At 41.9% G+C, this 17,977-nt stretch overlaps 2 protein-coding genes across 14 annotated transcripts in view; one reads left to right on the top strand and one right to left on the bottom strand.

Annotated features, from left to right (window-relative positions):
• Window positions 1–35: 35 nt before the first annotated feature.
• GIN1 (gypsy retrotransposon integrase 1) lies at window positions 36–15,266 on the bottom strand. 2 transcript variants are annotated; one of them, XM_042822995.1, is made up of 9 exons: window positions 15,166–15,187; window positions 11,394–11,587; window positions 10,676–10,821; window positions 9,477–9,670; window positions 8,070–8,375; window positions 6,744–6,932; window positions 6,479–6,646; window positions 5,755–6,043; window positions 36–2,911 (listed from the first exon to the last, which is right to left on the bottom strand). In XM_042822995.1, the coding sequence occupies exons 3-9, from the start codon at window positions 10,812–10,814 to the stop codon at window positions 2,613–2,615; spliced, it is 1,584 nt and encodes a 527-aa protein (XP_042678929.1). In that variant the 5' UTR covers window positions 10,815–10,821; window positions 11,394–11,587; window positions 15,166–15,187; the 3' UTR covers window positions 36–2,612. The 2 variants fall into 2 exon arrangements, with proteins under 2 accessions (XP_042678929.1, XP_042678927.1); XM_042822993.1 differs by lacking the exon at window positions 11,394–11,587 and having other exon boundaries at window positions 15,166–15,266.
• The window catches only part of PPIP5K2 (diphosphoinositol pentakisphosphate kinase 2), a 53,875-nt gene continuing 48,517 nt past the window's right edge, over window positions 12,620–17,977 (top strand). For 7 of the 12 annotated variants that reach the window (XM_042822992.1, XM_042822990.1, XM_042822988.1 and 4 more), the window contains exons 1-3: window positions 12,620–12,877; window positions 13,022–13,082; window positions 14,014–14,173. The gene's annotated coding sequence lies outside the window, so the exon portion shown is untranslated. Of the gene's footprint in view, window positions 12,878–13,021; window positions 13,083–14,013; window positions 14,174–15,070; window positions 15,158–15,317; window positions 15,439–15,459; window positions 15,566–15,632; window positions 15,655–17,977 lie in introns of those variants that run through there. The other 5 variants (XM_042822984.1, XM_042822980.1, XM_042822979.1 and 2 more) reach the window with 5 other exon arrangements.

The raw sequence follows: 17,977 nt of genomic DNA, 5'->3' as shown, positions 1-17,977 counted from the left end.
GCAGGTCACTGATACAGACATTGCACAGCCATGAGTAAAGGAAATTCATCTATTTTTCAAAAGCAGTGGTTCCAGAAGATTTGTCAACGGCTCGCTCTGAAAAGCAGCTCGTAAGTCATTGCTGTCCTTCAACAGGGAACATTCCGTTCTTGGGAGAAGGAGGGAAAAACTTTAAAATATCAAATATTGTCTAGACCTGGAACACATTAACTCAGGATGAGCAAATGCTACACAAGAGTTAAGGAAGCATTCAAATATGAGATATGGTTTTCCATTCAATACTTTAAGTGTTCATACAGAGGCTTTTCACCAGCAAATTGTTTCTCTTTTTTTGTTTGTTTTTCCTTGACACGTTTTTCATGTAACTAGTTGCTAGCTGATAATTGGTGCCAAAATCAAACCAAAAAATGCTGGGAGGTGCGAGCAAATTGGCTGTTATTTCATGCTGTGCTCTCCTATCTCCTGAACAACTTGCCACAAGGGGGCACAAACTCTATTAAAAAACAGAATTTCTAAGAATTCTGCCAGGGAATAAGAGTCTTCTGCTACCGTCCCACATAAAACAGGCCCTCATGCCTGGTTGCAGATGGGCACTTTTGCATTTACTGAGAAGGTTTGTGCTCACCATGCTGACAAGCGTGCACTGTGCAGCCCTTACCCAGGGCGAGGGTGGAAGCTTCCTCCAGTTTCCCAGAGCACCGTGTGCTATTTGCCATGTCTCAGGTTTACTGGTGGTATCCTTTCCACAGTTTCCAGTGATTGTTTTTCGAATCATTACCTTGAAAACCCTCTCCTTTTTTCAATAAACATCCTATGTGCAAAGAAGGCCTCATTTTGGTGCACCCAAGGGGCACTAATGCGCGCCTGTTAATGCAGTAGACCATCATTACCAGGAAACTTGAATGATCAGCATTACACAGACTGTTAAATGGGTACTGTTTTTCCTATTCTACTGTCAGCTTAGCATTTTATTTTTCTCCAGTGTAGCCACAACAAGCACACAGCATGTGTTATGCCAGAGCTCCCCCATGCACCCACCATAGAAAAGAGCTCCACGGAACTGTGCATGAGTAACAAATAGAGCTTTGCTGGCACAGCCTGTGAGCCTGGCTCCTGCCTTCTGAAACAGTCTCAACAGGGAAAACACACGCAGGGAAAAGAAAGCATTTTTAGATGGATTTTAAGATCAGGTCCTGGAATACTGTTCTTTCACTTAGCTTTGAACCGTTACACCACAGGCATGCCATGTAAAAGGTATGAGTTCCTACATGAGCTGGGTACCTAATCAGACTTGTGGATAAAGTCTTCTTACCTAAATTTAATAAAAGCCTTTAATAAATAATACTTTCCTCTTCCAGGTTTTCTCTAAAGACTACCATTATAACTAGTCCTTTAATCTAAAAGCCACCTGCATTAAATGCCATATGATAGTCAGCAGCAGAGACGGTAAGGAATGCAGGTGTTCAGAGGGCAGGAGAAGAAAGTCTTCTGCAGTATCAAATGGATGCTGCTCCATTTCTAAATTCAGCCCCTTGCTAGCATTCTTCCTCTTCCTGTCACTCCCCTATAAAAGGAACAGCTTGCACTCATCAGTTTTCCACATGAGAGTTTTTGCTCAGCTGACTTTAGTAACAGCCACATTTTAATCTTACCAAGAAATACAGTCTTCCTGGCAGGAAGTCCAGGCCTGAAACAACTTATTCAATGAATTCAGAGAATGAACAACACCATTCCTCACCTTTCCCTGGGCACTGTCAGCAGAAATCTCCCAATCTATGCTAGCTCTGGGAAGATGTATCACTCAGGGAAACCAGATGCTTGTGAAGAAAGAGCAAATGAATGCTGACTGCTCTTATGATTTTGGCATACGTGAGGAACTAAAACTGCTCTCCTAGCAGAGTTTTGATGAGCAAGGGAGCAGCTGAAGGCCTTGCTGTTCCACATGCAAAACATCACCTGTACTTTTGGCAGCTTTACAGTTTTGTGACACCTTAGAGCTGTGGACTAGAGTATAAATTCAAAGACGTAAAAATCAGAGCTTGCAGCTTCTTATGAACAGTAAAAAACAGTTTTATAAAAGGAAAAGAAACTTCTGTTCCTGTTATATCAGTTTCTTCGCCCTTCTACAGGGAAGACAGAATTTCTGTTGTTTAGATTATGTGCATCCCACAACACTTCTGCCTGTTAGGAATGAGTCACGTGAGGACTAATGAAAAGGTCATTACAGCGAAATATGTTGTGTCCTGAGAGGGTAACAGTAAAGCTGGGACTTATAACCATTTTACTAATATAAACTGAGCTACAAAGGCATGATGAGAACACGTGCTTTTACCATGTTGTGACAGTACTGGTAATTGAATGCTTACTTCTCAATGTCCACTTCAATTAACGCTGGTCATTTACTTGTTTTTAAGTATATACAGTAGAACACGTGCTTTTACCAGGTTGTGCCTACATTTTGTTAACAGAGTGATTGCTTTTTAATGCCCACTTCAGTATTCTTAAATTCATACAGCAAAGTGGATTTGGTTGAGGAACTTGGAACTATTCAAACTTTGTCTGTCTGCCACATGTACTCCAAACTGTTTGTCAATGAAAAGCCATGAGCCTGCTTAAGAATCTTCTATCTTGGTCTGAAGTGTCCAGCAAGGTGAAGGCCATTGTGCTGGCTTTGCATTGTTTGGTTCAACGCAATGATCTTCTGTCATCTCAGACTGATGTCCACCATCTGCTGATTCTTGGTCTTTGCAGGCTGAAGGTGGTGTTTGCACAGCAGACGTGACACTTCTCACATAGGCATTTATTTCCTCTTCAGCAGCAGGGTCGCGCTGGCCTGCGTTATAGGATCTCTCAGATAAGCCAGTGTAGTCATGGTCAACAACTATTGCATCTTGTAAAAAGTAGTGGTCATCTGCAAAACAGAAAGCACCCTTTAATGCAGATCCTTCTAGTTCACTGAAAACCATAGTGAAGATGACAATGGGGTGCCACCTGGATTACTGGAGCAACAGCAGCCTGATTATGTGCTTTTCTTAATTCTACTAAACAATAAATGTCTGGTTGCATCTCATATATCCACGAAATGATGGTTGTGATGTTTAGAAGAGTTGTTGGTTTTTTTCTGCTGTGTTGTAGACTAGCTTGAAGACTGTCATAATCACCTACTGAGCTAGTAACTTAAATGAATAGACATGCACATTCTTCTGCTTTGTGCACCAACATTCACAGAAATGTGGCATCTCCAAACTCTTGCTGGGAAATTGCAGTGCAGCACAATAGCTTCTTTTTTTGGGGGGGGAGAAGAGAAATAAAATAGAATTAAAAATTAAAACAGTTTTATAGAATTTTATGACAACAGCATTGGTTAGTACTATATAGCTCTACTGAAATTTTCTTACTGTGTTTGATTTTTCCACGGGAGATATAATAAAATTAAATGCCAAATTAAATGCAAGTCAGCCTGAAATTTATACTTTTCTCCTGGAATATGGCATTAGGACCTATCTTCTTGCTCAGATGAGGACCCTATTGGGAAAATAAGTTTTCTAGGGGCTATGAATTCATTCAGGAGTTACAATTCTCAACAGATGTGTCCTCAATCTGTCTATGCACATTCTTGAATCACTTGAGCATTGGAACCACGTGAATTCTCCTGAGTTTAGTATTTAAACTAAACGACATTAATGCATGAAAAAAATACTGCTTCAGACACAAGAATGCTTGAGTACACAGGGTGCTCTGCAACCTCTGCCAGGCATTCAAACACCTAAGCAACCCAGGTTTGCATAGACTTCTAATTTGTAATGCTTCTGCCAAGAGTATATGCTAGTGCACTGACTCAGGATTTATCTTTAGACCAAGAGTGTTACAAAAGGCTAGAAAAATGCCTTGCTTCTACTTGCCCTTTCTTCACTGCATACAACTTTAAAATCATAAAAAAAAAAAAAAAAGCACTCAATTTTCAGCCTTTGTCTTTCCTGCTAAAAAAGCTCAAACCCATACTTCTAGTGCAGTACACAGAAGAAAACCTGCTCTAAAAATCTGAAGTGTAAGCAAAATCTGTAGCAGCACTAAAAGGTCATGGACACCTCACTTAAGCTGCACTTTCCCACATTCATTTCAGAGAGACAGCTGCAAATACTTTGTCCCCACTCAAGGTTATGCAAAGGGACAGCTATCAGTCTGCCACACCAGAGCTAGAGGAATAATAAGTTAGTTGCTAACAAAGAACAGTCCTTTGTTAAAATACAGATACTTGTGTCTTTAAGGATGAAAAAGCTGTAATTCACTGCCAGGTTTCACTGCTATTATTCTAATGAAGCTTTGCTTCCTTTCCTGACTTCTGTTAGGCCATTTAGTAAAGGCTGTCTATTACTTTGGACAAACCTAGTTTACTTCTCTCCGCAGTGTAAACATGTATGAATATAAAAATATAATTTTAGAATTCATACATATGCATAACCCACTGATTCTCTCTCCCCCGCCCCTCCCATCCTGTGTCAGACAACAAATCTTCAGTTACTCCCTGGGAAAGGGAAGAAACCCTCCCTTTGCTTTCCGCTTTGCAACGTTTGTTGGTGAACCTGTCAGACTAATCCTACAAAGACGGCTGCACTTTGCTTTCCAGACTCAGATACAATTTACTCAAGCTGCTGAAGCAGCTGCACAGGAACTGCTTGCAGGCCAGGCACGTGACTCTGCATCTCAGCTCAGCAGTTCAGCCAAGAGCTGGAAGCCACAGAATCACGGTCCTACAGCAACAGCAGCATCCGAGAGAACCTATGTGACACTGCAGTCCTGGTGACACAAGCTGCAGCAGAGGCTGACAAATGGCCTTGTTACCAGCTCCTAATGTGAAAATCCAGAATAACTTTCATCTCTGTAAACCCTCAGTTTTATGTGATGGAAGCAAGGGCTGTCTCAACATAACTGATGCACTTTAAAGAACTAGTGCTCAACCACATGTGCTGAAGAGGTGGAAATCCCTCCACTTTTCTTTTCAAGAATCATGAACAACAGTGACAGAAGTCTTCCAAACGCTGGGAATTCCTTTTCCTACAGATGCCTGAAGTGACCCACAGGCAGCATCAGCAGAACGTAAACGTCTGCTGTTGTTTGATTAATACAGACCATTGTAAAAGGGTACATAGAATGTGCAAGAGAAATAGTGGCAGCTGGTTACCTAAGTGTTTAGGAATTTACCTCTTCATGACAGCAGTTTAAAACAAACTCTCTGCAAGTCAGGTTTTTGATGTAGTTTTTGTAGTTCAAGGTTTTAGAGGACAGTTTTTTTGTCTAAACATGTACTATCTGTACCAGCCAGAGTAAGCACAAACAAACAGACAAACATTTCCAATGCACAAAGACAATCAATATGGATCCTGTCTGTATCAAAACAAAAACACAGTCAGAAGATGCTCTATGAATACAGTTCAGTCTGATTATACTTCTAGAACATTTCTGTCAGCCAGCATGAACAGGGCCAAACCACATATTAGAAGCAATTAAATGGAATTCTTTTTTTTAAAGACTTCAAACATGATTCATTAACTTTGCTCCACACTCTGCATAGGTTTGAAGTCATTAACACACTCTGTTCTCATTTAATAACAACTGTAATGATTTCTCCACTAGCTAGTGTTGGTTCCATTCACCCTGGTATCTGAGTGATACTTTTTCATTGTGATAACCTCACCTAACACTCCTGGCAGTAAAAGTTAACAATATACAAATATATAAAATATACACACACACCTTTTTCATTGGACCCTCTTACGTACGGCTTGAGGTGAGACATCTTGATGGGCCTTTTCAATCTGGATCCTGTGGCATCTCTTAATATTGCACAGCCATTTTCTGTAATATAATCTATAATACAAGGACCAACCCATTCTGACTGGAAACGACCATCTTTCCACCAATTTTTTCTTTGTCTGAGGACTTCATGACCAACTTTAAGTCGAAGGGTACTTAATTGCTTTGGCTTTCTTTTGGTGTTGATTTTATTTCTAGGTTTCTGTTCATCTGAAGTGGTTTTCTCCACCTGCAATAGACATTTAAATGAATTACGTTTTCTTTATCCAGAAATAATCAAATATTTTCATAACATTGATTAATAATGCAGAAGTTTAACATTAAATGTCTTTGGATGTCATCATATGTAGAACTGGAGTGTTCTGAAGAAATGTATTTTATCTTCATGTCCTAAATCAATAGTCCATAGGAAATGTTTTTCAGTTTCCTCGAATACGCAGTCCTATAAGTCAAGCACAAATCTTCTGGAAACATATTTATTTTCTTACACATAAGCATACATACACTGGACCCCAGGGATTGCAAGCTGAAGAAAAAATAAAAATAAAAATAAAAATAGCATTGCTCTAAAGGTTGGTTATACTTCAAACTTAAATCTCTCCATCTTGTGTTTCTTTTCTCATCAGTCTCCCTCCTAGTAAAGGTTGAAATTAAAAACATGTACCTGGCCATTCGAGGTTTTCTCTTCTTCAAGTGCTTCATTAGCTCTTCTAGTTGCTTCAAATATTTTCGCAAACATGTTGTCTTCTCCTTCCACACATATGTTCATTGGTTCAACAACATACGGGTTACGACTAAACATTTGGAAATAAGGGGTGTTTTGATCTGGCTCCTATTTATTTGGGAGGCAAGAAGCAAGCCAATTTAGTATGCAATTTTTGCACATATTTTGTGGGACTTCAGTCAAAACAGGAAGAATGCTTACTTACCAAATTAGTCAAATTGAAAGCATAGGCAATAGCAGACAAATGTTCATCCCAATCGTTTGGATGATCTATGCAGTATTTGTTAAGAAAAGCTTTGACTGTCTTGCATGTTCTTTCACTCACTTCATTGGTTTGAGGATAAGACAATACTATCTGTTTCATTCCAAACAGTGCAAATAGTTCTTTGTTTATCTTAGAAAGAAAAATAAGACAATTACTGAAATTTTCCATTTTTGGAAGGCAGTTAATGTAAACATACTCAGTGGTTTTCTGAGTATTTTGCTGGTGAGGGGGCGAGTGAGCAAAAGTCTTCTATATAAAGATTGTTCTGAAAGTAATGCCTCCTATTTTATTACATTGGCCCACAGTGGCTGTTGGTGGTAGGGCAGAAGACGTTGGACCTTTCCACCAATATTCCACTATATTTTTTTGACACGTGACAGACTGAAGCAGAGGGGCAGTCTGATAAAACTGTGTCTGACATAGAAGTACGTGCATATAAAGCAAAGATGTGTCGTTGAAATCCACCATGTAGGAAAAAATAAAAACAAAAAATGGCACCCACTGACATTCATCAACACTTGCTGAATGTTTACGGTGACCCAACAGTGGATGTGAGCACAGTGAAGTGGTGTGCTTCAGCAGTGGTGACAGTGGGTCACTTCCATTGGTGCAGATTTTGATGAGCACAGTATGCAGGTTCGTGTTCATGGTGTAGTTAATGGTGCTATGCTGAGAAGTTGTTCTGTGAAATAAGAGCTCTATCAAAGAGACTGGTCACTGTACTGTTGTCATTTCCATGCATATAAATATGAGGCACTACTTTTGGAGCAATCTACTCTTACATAACAGTCTAAACCTAGGAGTGAGTGCTGAAGGAATCAGTATGGGTCAGCACACAGTAACCAACAGTTTCTAAATGTATTTCTGCCACTAACTCAATTTATTATTTTTTTCATATCAAAGCCTCATGATTTCATAATTTCTGTGAGGATCAGACAAAGTTCACTATATCTAAGTGTATTTTGACATTGGTTTATCTGCCATATTGGGCAACATGAAATACTGGATAGATGAAGTACAGTGGAATGTTGATGTGTAAAATATTGTGTCCAACTAAATGACAAAATATGCAGTATGACTATTAAAAAGTCATTTTGCTTTGTTCTTTACCCAAAGAAAACAGTTCTGGGAAAAGAGAAGAGAATAAAGAGAATAAGCATTCAAGATTTACCTTTTCTTCTCCTCACTAAAGGCCTAAAATGCAAATTTACTGAGGAGAAAAATACATTTTTCTTGAAAAAACAAATCATCTATGTAAAGACTTACCTGGTGAACAAGCTCCTTCCCTTGGTCAATAGGCATTTTTTGAGGTGGTCCATATAAGAAAAACACACTGATGATTGCCCTAGCTATTTCAGCTGCTGAAGTATCACACAGAGGCAAGATAACAGTCCATTTTGTGAACAAATCTATCATGACTATGACATACTTGTGGCTTCTTTTGGTAGCTCTAAATGGACCCATTAAGGCTACAGTGACTGCTGTCCAGGGGTCTTCTGCTTTGATAGGGTATGGTTTGAGTGTGGTGGTGGTTGTACTCTTTGCCACTTGGCAATGCTGGCACGCATACACCTAGTGAAGAAGCAAGGGAAGATCCTGTCAATAAAAAGTGATGGTAAAGGTTTACAACAATGAAATATCATAAATCTCTACTATTCCTCTGTAAGTCAGGTCAGATAAGATCACATAAAATTCATTTTATCATCTTTCTTATGATTGGCTACCCTGAGATTTTTCCAGCCCGAGGATAAGAAAAATAAAACCAAACAAAAGCACAGTGAAGAGCAGGGGAAGGGTGTGTGCAGCAATTCAGGGCTGAGCTCCCCTCATTCCAAAAGCACTATGCTAGTTCAGGTGTATAATACCAAATTCAGATTTCATCACCATCAGTAAATACTAAAGGAAGCATGAAGCATCCAAGCTTGAAATAAAACGATTTCAGTCATTTCCCGTTTGCTTCTGTTGCAATTGCTGCAGCCAGTAAACAATGGCAGTGAGCAAAATCTGCCACATACAACACAGATCAGCTCTATCTACAGGACAGAACTCATTTTCCAGGTCTGAGAGAAAGCAAGACTCATTTTCAGTTCATGTTACAGTTGCACTAAGTACTCAGGTGATGCAGCAAGCTGATAGCAGCAATAATTTGGCCACAAGGAACAACGTTCACATACAGTTTGCTCAAGGATCAGCTTCTGCCTAGGGATTATGTCAATGTATCTTTGGGTGAAGGAGAAGGAATATCCCAAAGTAGCGATTTGTTTAACTGCTTCCCCAACACACTAAGTTGGAAGGCAGAGGCCCATTCTCATCTGCCAGCAGTCACTCTGGCCAGCTGTGCACTCGGGATGGTATGTTGCAGCCTAACAAAGATATGTAAAAGGGCTTGCCAGAGAAGTGCCCAGTACACTGAAAGAAGTCACGTCTCTCTACCAGTAGCTAGCACACTACATAGCTGTATAGCTATACAATATAGCTGGCTACACAGTTGAGACGAAAAATAACAAGTAGCACTGCACTTTGACATAAAGGCTACTTAAAGTTTGATTGTAAGCTTCTGTAACCTCATCATCAAGCAATGATGAATGCTGTATCAAAGTCATACAGTTACAAAAAGTTTGCAACAAAGACTACATTTAAAAAAAAAAGTATCCTGTAGCTATGTGACCATACCCACTGTTTGACATCATTTGTAACAGAGGTCCAGTAGTAATTAGCTTCCACTAAAGTCAGCGTCCTTGATATGCCATGATGAGTGCCTGCAGCATTTTCATGGCATTTCTGAAGCACCTTTTTCTTTTCTTCATCTGAGACAATTACTAGGCGCATTTGTTTTCTGTCTTTTCCAATGTAGAACAACTTATTTTCTGGAAAGAGAAAAATACCAGCAAGTTACAATCAAGAATATTGCCTTCTATAGTTGGTCAGTTTGCTGAACTATTGGGAATGATTCAGTGCAGAATTTATTAATCAACTTCATTTTACCTTTGTGTGAAAGTAGATTTGTTGTGGGTGGTGTTTTTCTTTTTCTTTTCTTTTTTTTTTTTTTTTTTTTTGTTTTTTTTTTTTTTTTTTGTTTTGGTTTTTTTTTTTTTTTTTGTTTTGTTTTGTTTTGTTTTGTTTCTCCCTGATTTGTTTGATTTAAAAAGACCCTCATTATCTTCTCTTAAGAACCAGTTGTTCACCAACACTTAACTATCAGGACATGAGGTGTTAAAAGAGCAGGTCAGAATGCAAACTGTTCCCACAGATCTTCAACAGTAACACAAGATAGTCCTGGGGGTGTGAAAGGGATGCAGGCAGTATCATGAGGTGCATTGAGTGCTTGCCAAGCAACCACACATTGTGATCTGTGGCTTTAACCCCTTCCTGTCTTCTCTCTAAAAAAAGTTGGGTGGATTGGATGTGACTGAGAGCACAAAGCAGACGCAAAGGCTCCCTATGTCTTCCCAGGGATACAACAAACCTGGGGTGGGTCAGGAGGCTGTAAGGTAACAGAGCAAAGTCCTGCTGCCCAGTCACACACAAAATGTTTCAACCAACCCAAACCTTCCTGTTGTCAACAGCCACAGAGCAGGACTTCTACTGTTGTCCTATAAACAAGGTGTTGCAAAAGAAAGTTCCTCAGTATCTAAATTAATGTTTGTCTTTCTAACAGATACATAAAACTTTTGAGCAAAAACTGGAGGAGACTAAGTTTCTGTAAATATTCTGTTATATATTAACAAGGGACAGGCAGGCTGCTTATTCATGGAGGATGTATATTAAAAATCACAGCATGCTGCACAGCAAGATATCACTCTCAGCGTTCGTATCAGTAAATCTTCACCTAAAAATCAATTTCTCAGACTAGTTTGGAAGAACATGTTTACCTTTGAAAACAAATTTTTTGGCTGCTCTTCTGATTCCACTTCTTTCACTTGATAGCGTTGTGGGATGGTACTCCCCCGTTCTTTTGTAGTATGCAATCTGTTTCAGGTGGAGTCCACCATTTTTTCCACTACGGACCATTGCTAACCTGTTCAAAATGCACAGCATTTGTTAGTTGGAGCAGCTATGAAAGCAACACATCTTCACTGGTTTAACTCATAAAATTACTGCAGTTTAGACACAGGTACCCCAGTGAAGTAGCAAATTAATTTCTCTAATTGAGCTTTTCCTCCCAAAAGCAGCTGTATTTCAATCCCACAAATTGCTTCAAGTGCTGTTAAGCTTTGTACACCTGAGGGCCTTTTGTACCATTCATTGCATGTTATCATAGAATCTCTAGAGTCAGAAGGCACGTCTAAGGGCCATCTAGTCCAACTCCCCTGCAGTAAACAAGAACATCTAGATCAGGCTGTCCAGGGCCTGCTGCAGCCTTGCCTTGAAAGTCTCCAGGACGGGGCATCCACCACAACACTGGGCAACCTGAGCCAGGACCTCACCATGTCACTGTAAAAGATTTTTTCCTTATATGTAACCTAAATCTACCCTCCCTGAGCTTGAAGTCATTTCCCCTTGCTCTGTTGCCACAGATCCTGCTAAAGAGTCTGTCCCCTTCTTTTCTGTAGCTTCCCTTTAGACACTGAAAGGCCATTATCAAATCACCTTGCAAGTCTTCTCTTCTACAGGCTGAACAGCTCCATCTCCCTCAGCCTGTTTTCATAGGTGAGGTGTCCCATTCCATCATCAACACGGGCAATCATGAGCGCCACCTGACACACCATTTTGCCATACACAACATTGGTTTTGTCAACGTGTATTTTGAAATTTCTAAACAATAGGATCTTCCATTATATTCACTGGAGAATGACAGGTGAAATTAAATCAGAAAAATTGATTGTCTTACTTTTAAACATTTAGATAGCTTTCACATGGAGGTGTGCTGTGGACTAGATGCGTCCAAACAGTCACCCTGATCTGAAAAAAAACCCACACAGACAAATGGGAAAAAAACAACTTCCCAGACAGAGACTGACACATTTATTTTCTTCATTAATTCATTTGACAACCGGATTCTGAAGCCCCAAACGAGACTGTCTGCAAGTTAATAATTAATTCCCTGACATGGGCTGACTTCTCTGATCACATTAATAAACTAAAATGTCATTAGTAAAATGCGTCATTGGTACAGGAAAAGCTTAGGTGTACCACTGAATAGCCTAAAAATAATTACCAATTAACGATAAGCAGAAATATTCGCACAGGTCCAACAGGCTCATGATTTCTTTTCTTCAGATCTGCTCCTGCAGTAATGAACGAGTAGATGGAACAGCTTTTTGATCCTGCTCTAATTGACCTGTACTAGAGCAGGATCAGGTTTAGAGCCTGCCACGTTGTTTTAAATGAATGCCCGTTATCCACAGCATTAAACCAAACTTCTTTCTCATCTTTCCAGCAGCACAAGACCAGACAATGTGACAACATGCAGCCTGCTAAAAGGAATAGTCAGATTGTCTGCCATATCTGCTAAGCAGCACATAATTATTAAAAAAAGTGACAGTATCCAGCCACTCCAGAATCCTCCACCTCTTTACATGTCGATGTTATTTGAAAGCACAATGTATAAGCTAGGATATTTAGCTTCCAATTTCTGGATTCTCACCTGCCTTTACTATTTTTAGGGTGGGAAAACGGTAAAGAGCTCCACTGTGATTATATCTGTTTTTAATCACTGTTTTCCTGAGAAAGTGAAATGCTGTATCTTATTTATAGAATATCTTATTCCCTTTATGTAGCTTGGCTGTGTTATCAATGCCAAATGCATGCCAGGAACTTCTCATTCAACCAATGACAAGACCTTTGACCCACTGAATATTTCAGTTTGCATAACCTAGATCCAGCTTGCAAAATAGCCAAGTCATCATTCAACGTTACAATTTCAAAGTAAAATTGTCATAATTGAGAGAATTTCCACAACTAAACAACTGTTCCCATCAGAAAGGAGAGCACTTCAGGAAAGGGAGGAGTGAATCCAGAAGACAGTACTCTTTTTAGCTATCTTGGCTGGCATTCCTTTTCTTGGAAATTTATATCTGATAGTACAAGCCAAAGCAGCTGAGCTGGTAAACTGGATAACAGCAATAAGAAAGGTGAGTCTACCATGATAAATGTATTGTTTCTGCATTGTTAAAGCAGTTAATTAACTAGCATATCTGATAGTAAAAGATTACTGGTAAAGAACAGTTAAAATATTCCATCTGCTAAGCATATGCATTCAATGTGTCTTCACTTAGGGCTACTGCTGAAGGCCAGCCTGAAGTTACAAGAGCATGCCTGGAAGTCACAAGTGGCTGGGTACAGTTTCTGAAGTAATAGCAGAGATGCTGGTCCATTTTGGATGGTGACAGATTTTCATATGCTGCACGAAAAGATGTTCCAGAACAATCTTTATTCTTTCAGCATGAAAGATCTGATCACACATGTCTTGCTTGAGACTTTGAAAGTTCCCTATGTAATATATGGTTATAGGTTTTAGAAAAATAAAGTTGCGCAGCAGTAAGATCTATCTGAGAAGCAGTGCAGCTTATACTTCAGCTGAACAGAAGTTTTGACTTAATTCCTGCAATGTCAGTTTCTGTTATAGAAATGTGGCAGAGTGCACATAATCTTATGAAGAAAGAACACGTTTATGTATCTTGTGTAGCATCCACAAGCATTTAGAGTATTGCGTGTAATCCTGCACCAGCAAATTTAAGTGCTTCAGCAGGCTGCTGGACTCCTGCCTAAAAGGAAAGCATTAAGTGAATTTCCTTCCTGCATATTTAGCCTGCTGTGTCCCCACTCACTTTTAGGTCTGTGCATTTGGTCTAATAATAAAAAAAAAAAAAAAAAACACCATGTTACACAACCTTCTGTTTCAGTTATTTTAGAATAAACCATTACCACAGATAATTTACACAATACTTCTATCAGTATTCATACCATAGCTAGTACTCTATGCAAATGAATTAATTATATAATGAGTCATCAATCCTCAGTACTTTGAAGTAGGGAAGGAATATATGGTTTTACAGTGAAGGAAGAGGCTGATACTTCCCTGTAAGCAGAGCTGCTCTTGTGTTAGCATCTTTGTCAAAACAGCCATGGCTATTAATACTTCACTATTTTGCCTTTTAATGTCCATCTTCCATCCCCACACAAACTGCAATAAGATTCTGAGATCCTGTAAATGAAATGTTTTTTCAAGAACATTTGTGTTTCTTTTCCCCCTTTTCCTGAATCACAGGATCGTAGGGGGCTGGAAGGGACTCCTGGTGATGACCCAGTCCAAACCATCGACTAAACCAGGTTCCCTCCAGTAGGTTGTATGAAACATCCAGGCAGATTCTAAATATCTTCAGAGAAGGAGATCGCATGACCCTGGGCAGCCTGTTCGAACCTTCATGGTAGGTAAAGTTCTTCTTCATATCTGTATGGAACTTCCCGTGTTGCAGGAAGTTTGTGCTCATCACTCCTTGTCTTGTCTCTGTATACAACTGAAAAGAGCCCAGCCCCATTCATTTGACTTCACTCTTCAGATATCTGTAAGTATTGATAAGATCCTCTCCCAGTTTTGTCCAGACTGAGCAGCCCCAAGTCTCTCAGCCTTTCCTCAGAAGGGAGATGCTCCAGACCTCTCATCATCCAGCCCTCCGCTGGACTCTCTCCAGAAGTTTCCTCTTTTTTCTTGAAAGCAGGAGCCCAGAACTGGCCGCTATATTACAAGTGTGGCCTCACCAGGGTGCAGCAGAGGGAAAGGATCACCTCCCTCGACCTGCTGGCCGCTCTCTCCATGGTACACCCCAGGATACATTGGCACTCTTGGCCACAAGGACACACTGCTGGCTCATGGCTGACCTGCTGTCTACTAGGATCCCTAAACCCTTCTCTGCAGAGCTCTCTTGCAGCAGGTCAACCCCTAACCTGTACTGATGTGCCTAAGCAACCATAAATCAAAGCTGTTTTCACCCTGACCAAGCAGCACCAGAAGCAGGAATTCTCCGGATAGCCTTGCATGATCTCCTCAGAACCAAAACCCTCCCTGAATGGTAACAGACTTCTGCCGCCCCAGGGCATGCTTGCTATTAGGTCCCCATGAACGTCTCATGCGAGAAACGAGCCGCTCCCACCTCCTCCGATAGGACTACAGCCCCCATGGTGCACTGCGCCGCTCAAAGCACGCTGCGCAGCCCGCGCAAAGCACGCTGGGAGCCCCGAACAGTCGCTATCCGCCGAACGGCTCCACCTGGCGAGGCTCGCGCATGCGTGAAGCGGCACCGGCGCGATCTTTTTCTTCCCCCCCCGTCCCGCTCTTTGCTACTGATTCGCACCCCCTTCTTCGGGATCCGCAGCCAGGTCAGCGTCGCCCTGGGCGCTGCGCAGAGCCACAGGTACGCACCTGCTCCTGCAGAGGTACTGGCGCATCCACAGCCTTCTCCCGGTCGCTCAAGAGCAGCGGCAGCAGCGTCGCCACCCCTCTGGTCGGGACTTATGTGGCGCCCCCGGAAGTGCGGCGGGCAGGGTGGGGGTGGGGGCGGGGGCAGGCCGCCGCGGAGGGCGGGGCGGCGGCGGCTCTTCAATGGATCGCGGGGGCGCGAGGTGCGCCGCGGGCAGGTGAGGCGGTGGTTGCTAGGTGTTGTGGGGCGGCGACGGCCGGGCCGGGAATTTGAAGGTTAGCGGTTCTCACCGGGACCTCGGGTGGCCGGGACTACGGGGAGTTAAAGGACGATGTAGAGACGGACGGTGGCAGGAGGGATTGGGCCCCACTGTGTGCGGCGGGCGCGGCTCTGCGGAGCACGGTGAGGCCGCCTCGGCGGCGGGCGGGGCTCCGAGCGCAGTGCTGCGTGCGGGGCGGCGGTGTGTCTCTCGAGCGGGCCCGGAAACCGCTGTGAGTGCGGCGCAGGGCTCGGGCAGGGCGGGTTGTCGTTCCCTCGGCACCTTGCGGCGTGGCCGCGCTCGCAGGGAGCTGATGTGCGGGTGAGGCGGAGGTAGAGAGCCCGCGTCACGCTGCGCTTTGTCCTGGTGAGCGGCGGCGATCGCGCAGCGCGCTGCCCATCTGCACGAACGCTGCTGTGTGAAACTGCTTTTGACGCTGAAGCTCTGTGCTCCTGGTGGCTGTGCCGAGAGCGGAGCCTCAGGGAGTTGCACCTGCTGCAGCCTTGGTGCTGAGCTTTTTCCCCTTCGCAAGCAGTTGGTTGTCTAAACGAAGTCATGTGCTCTTTGTGAGGGTATGGAGAAGCTTTTTTGACAGGCTTGAGTGGGATCTCTAAAGAAAGACACTCTTTCTTGGAACGTTCAAAGTTGGCACGAGTGTAGAGGTATTCTTGTGATGTGTTTGACAAGATTTGTCGTGGAAATGAACATGGAAGTCAAAGGACAAAAAGGTTATCTGCTCTGTGGCTGTGCAGGACTCTTGTGCCTAATATAACTTTGTTTACCTGCTTGAAAAATACTACCCCTCTATCTTGAAGGGATGACAGTGATATTTACCAGAAAGCTTTTTTCAGCCTTCTAAGGCGGTTCAGACACTTGTTTTGAAGTATTGTAATATCACTTTCTAGTTTACACTCTCCATGCTGAAGGGCTGTAGGCTGCCCAGCTGTAAGTGCAGTGCGTAGAATGGCTCAGCTTAAAACTTGGAGCGAGTTTTAGCAGACTCATTACAGATGGAGAAAAGTCACACTTTTGGTGGATGAGATGTTAGGAAAGCATCATTTTTCTCAGTAACGAAAGTTGTAAGGGGAAAATACTTGTTTTGAACAGGTTTTTCATGTTGTTTGGTGATTCTGAGTGTCTGGAAATTCTTTGCCTAGAAAACTGCAGTTATTAGGGAGGAGAATAAACATCGGGAGATCAGCCAGAAGGCTGACGCCTGCAAACTATAGCAGTTGTGCTTTAAGACCAGAAATCTAATTCACCACCAACCTCAAAGGCATGTTTATTTCTCATCTGTAAGATGGCTTTATGACAGTGTCCTGGTTCATATGGCACTGTGCAACTGTCAATTTTCAGTACATGATAAGAAGATGTATGCAACTGCTGTTATTTGGCTGGCCAACCTGCACAGCACTTCCAGAAATGTCAGTGCTCTCTCTTCTCAGTAGCACTGTCCAGAGCTGCTCCCAATGGGAAACACTGTTAAGATGGTTGTTCATGGATTCCTGTAGGCATCTCACTGGGGAGGTATTGCACATCAGGTACCTCCTGCTTGAAATCTGAAGCATTGAGCCTTCAACACTAAGAAGGAGCCCTTAGCTTCAAGAGAAACTGCAGGTGACGTTGTTTTATGGCAGCTTAATGATCAGAGCATTTGGATGGAACAGGTCAAAGCACTGTTTATGTTCCCTCCTGTCTTGGTGGTTTTGAGTCCCAGTTTTCTGTGTATTGGAAGAATGTTTTTACCTTCTCCCTCCCAGCCTCCATGATTCTGTAACCACTGAGCTGAAAAAAAATGTGAGTAAAAGCACCTATACTATTCACAGCTAAAAGTGGACTGCAGGTAACAACAGTACAGTAGTTATTTGGCCAGGGAGAACCTTTGGAGCACCTGGTTGAGGGAGGAAGGCTTCTGGCTCCTCTTCACTCAAGTGCGTCTTCTGATCACAGTAGCACTCAGTGGAGCAAAACTGAAAAATTGGTCAGTTTCAGTTGTGCAGTGGGAGCTGTTATAATTTTTCTGGTGGTGTAATGCATCCTAAAACTTCCTGTTCATGACAACATGGTACCTCCTGGCCAAAGCAACAACAACAACAAAAAAAAAAACAAACAACAGGTGTTTGGAGAAAATTGGTTACTTTAAAATAAATGTATATTGGCTTTTACCTAAGAAGTCAGATGGCACTAAAATAATGCTTTGCAAAGGAGATCTGTAAGCTCTTAAATTTCATTACTATTATGGGCATTAAGTGATGGAAGGTACACAAAATCATCCTAATTACTTAAAACTCTGCACACAAATTTAAAATTAATAGACAAAACGAGCAGTACTTGCATCACACATTCTGACAGCCTGCTGAGCACTAGCAGTACAGTGCTCACTCCAGTGGCACACTACTTACTTTCTCCTTGCAGAACATATATTCTAGCAGAATATATACATACAGAATGCATATTCTAGCAGAGGAACACTAAGACAAATAGACCTCAACAACAGTTAATAGGTATTCACCCAGTTTTCCTGTTTCCACTCTGCATGTTTCAACAGCTCAGGA

The sequence above is a fragment of the Centrocercus urophasianus genome, unplaced genomic scaffold, assembly GCF_019232065.1.
Source record: "Centrocercus urophasianus isolate 14NV4802_14NV808 unplaced genomic scaffold, USGS_Curo_1.0 seq_21, whole genome shotgun sequence".
NCBI classification, from domain to species: Eukaryota; Metazoa; Chordata; class Aves; order Galliformes; family Phasianidae; genus Centrocercus; species Centrocercus urophasianus.
The sequence above is the reverse complement of the archived record's forward strand: the minus strand, read 5'-3'. Positions and strand labels throughout refer to the sequence as shown.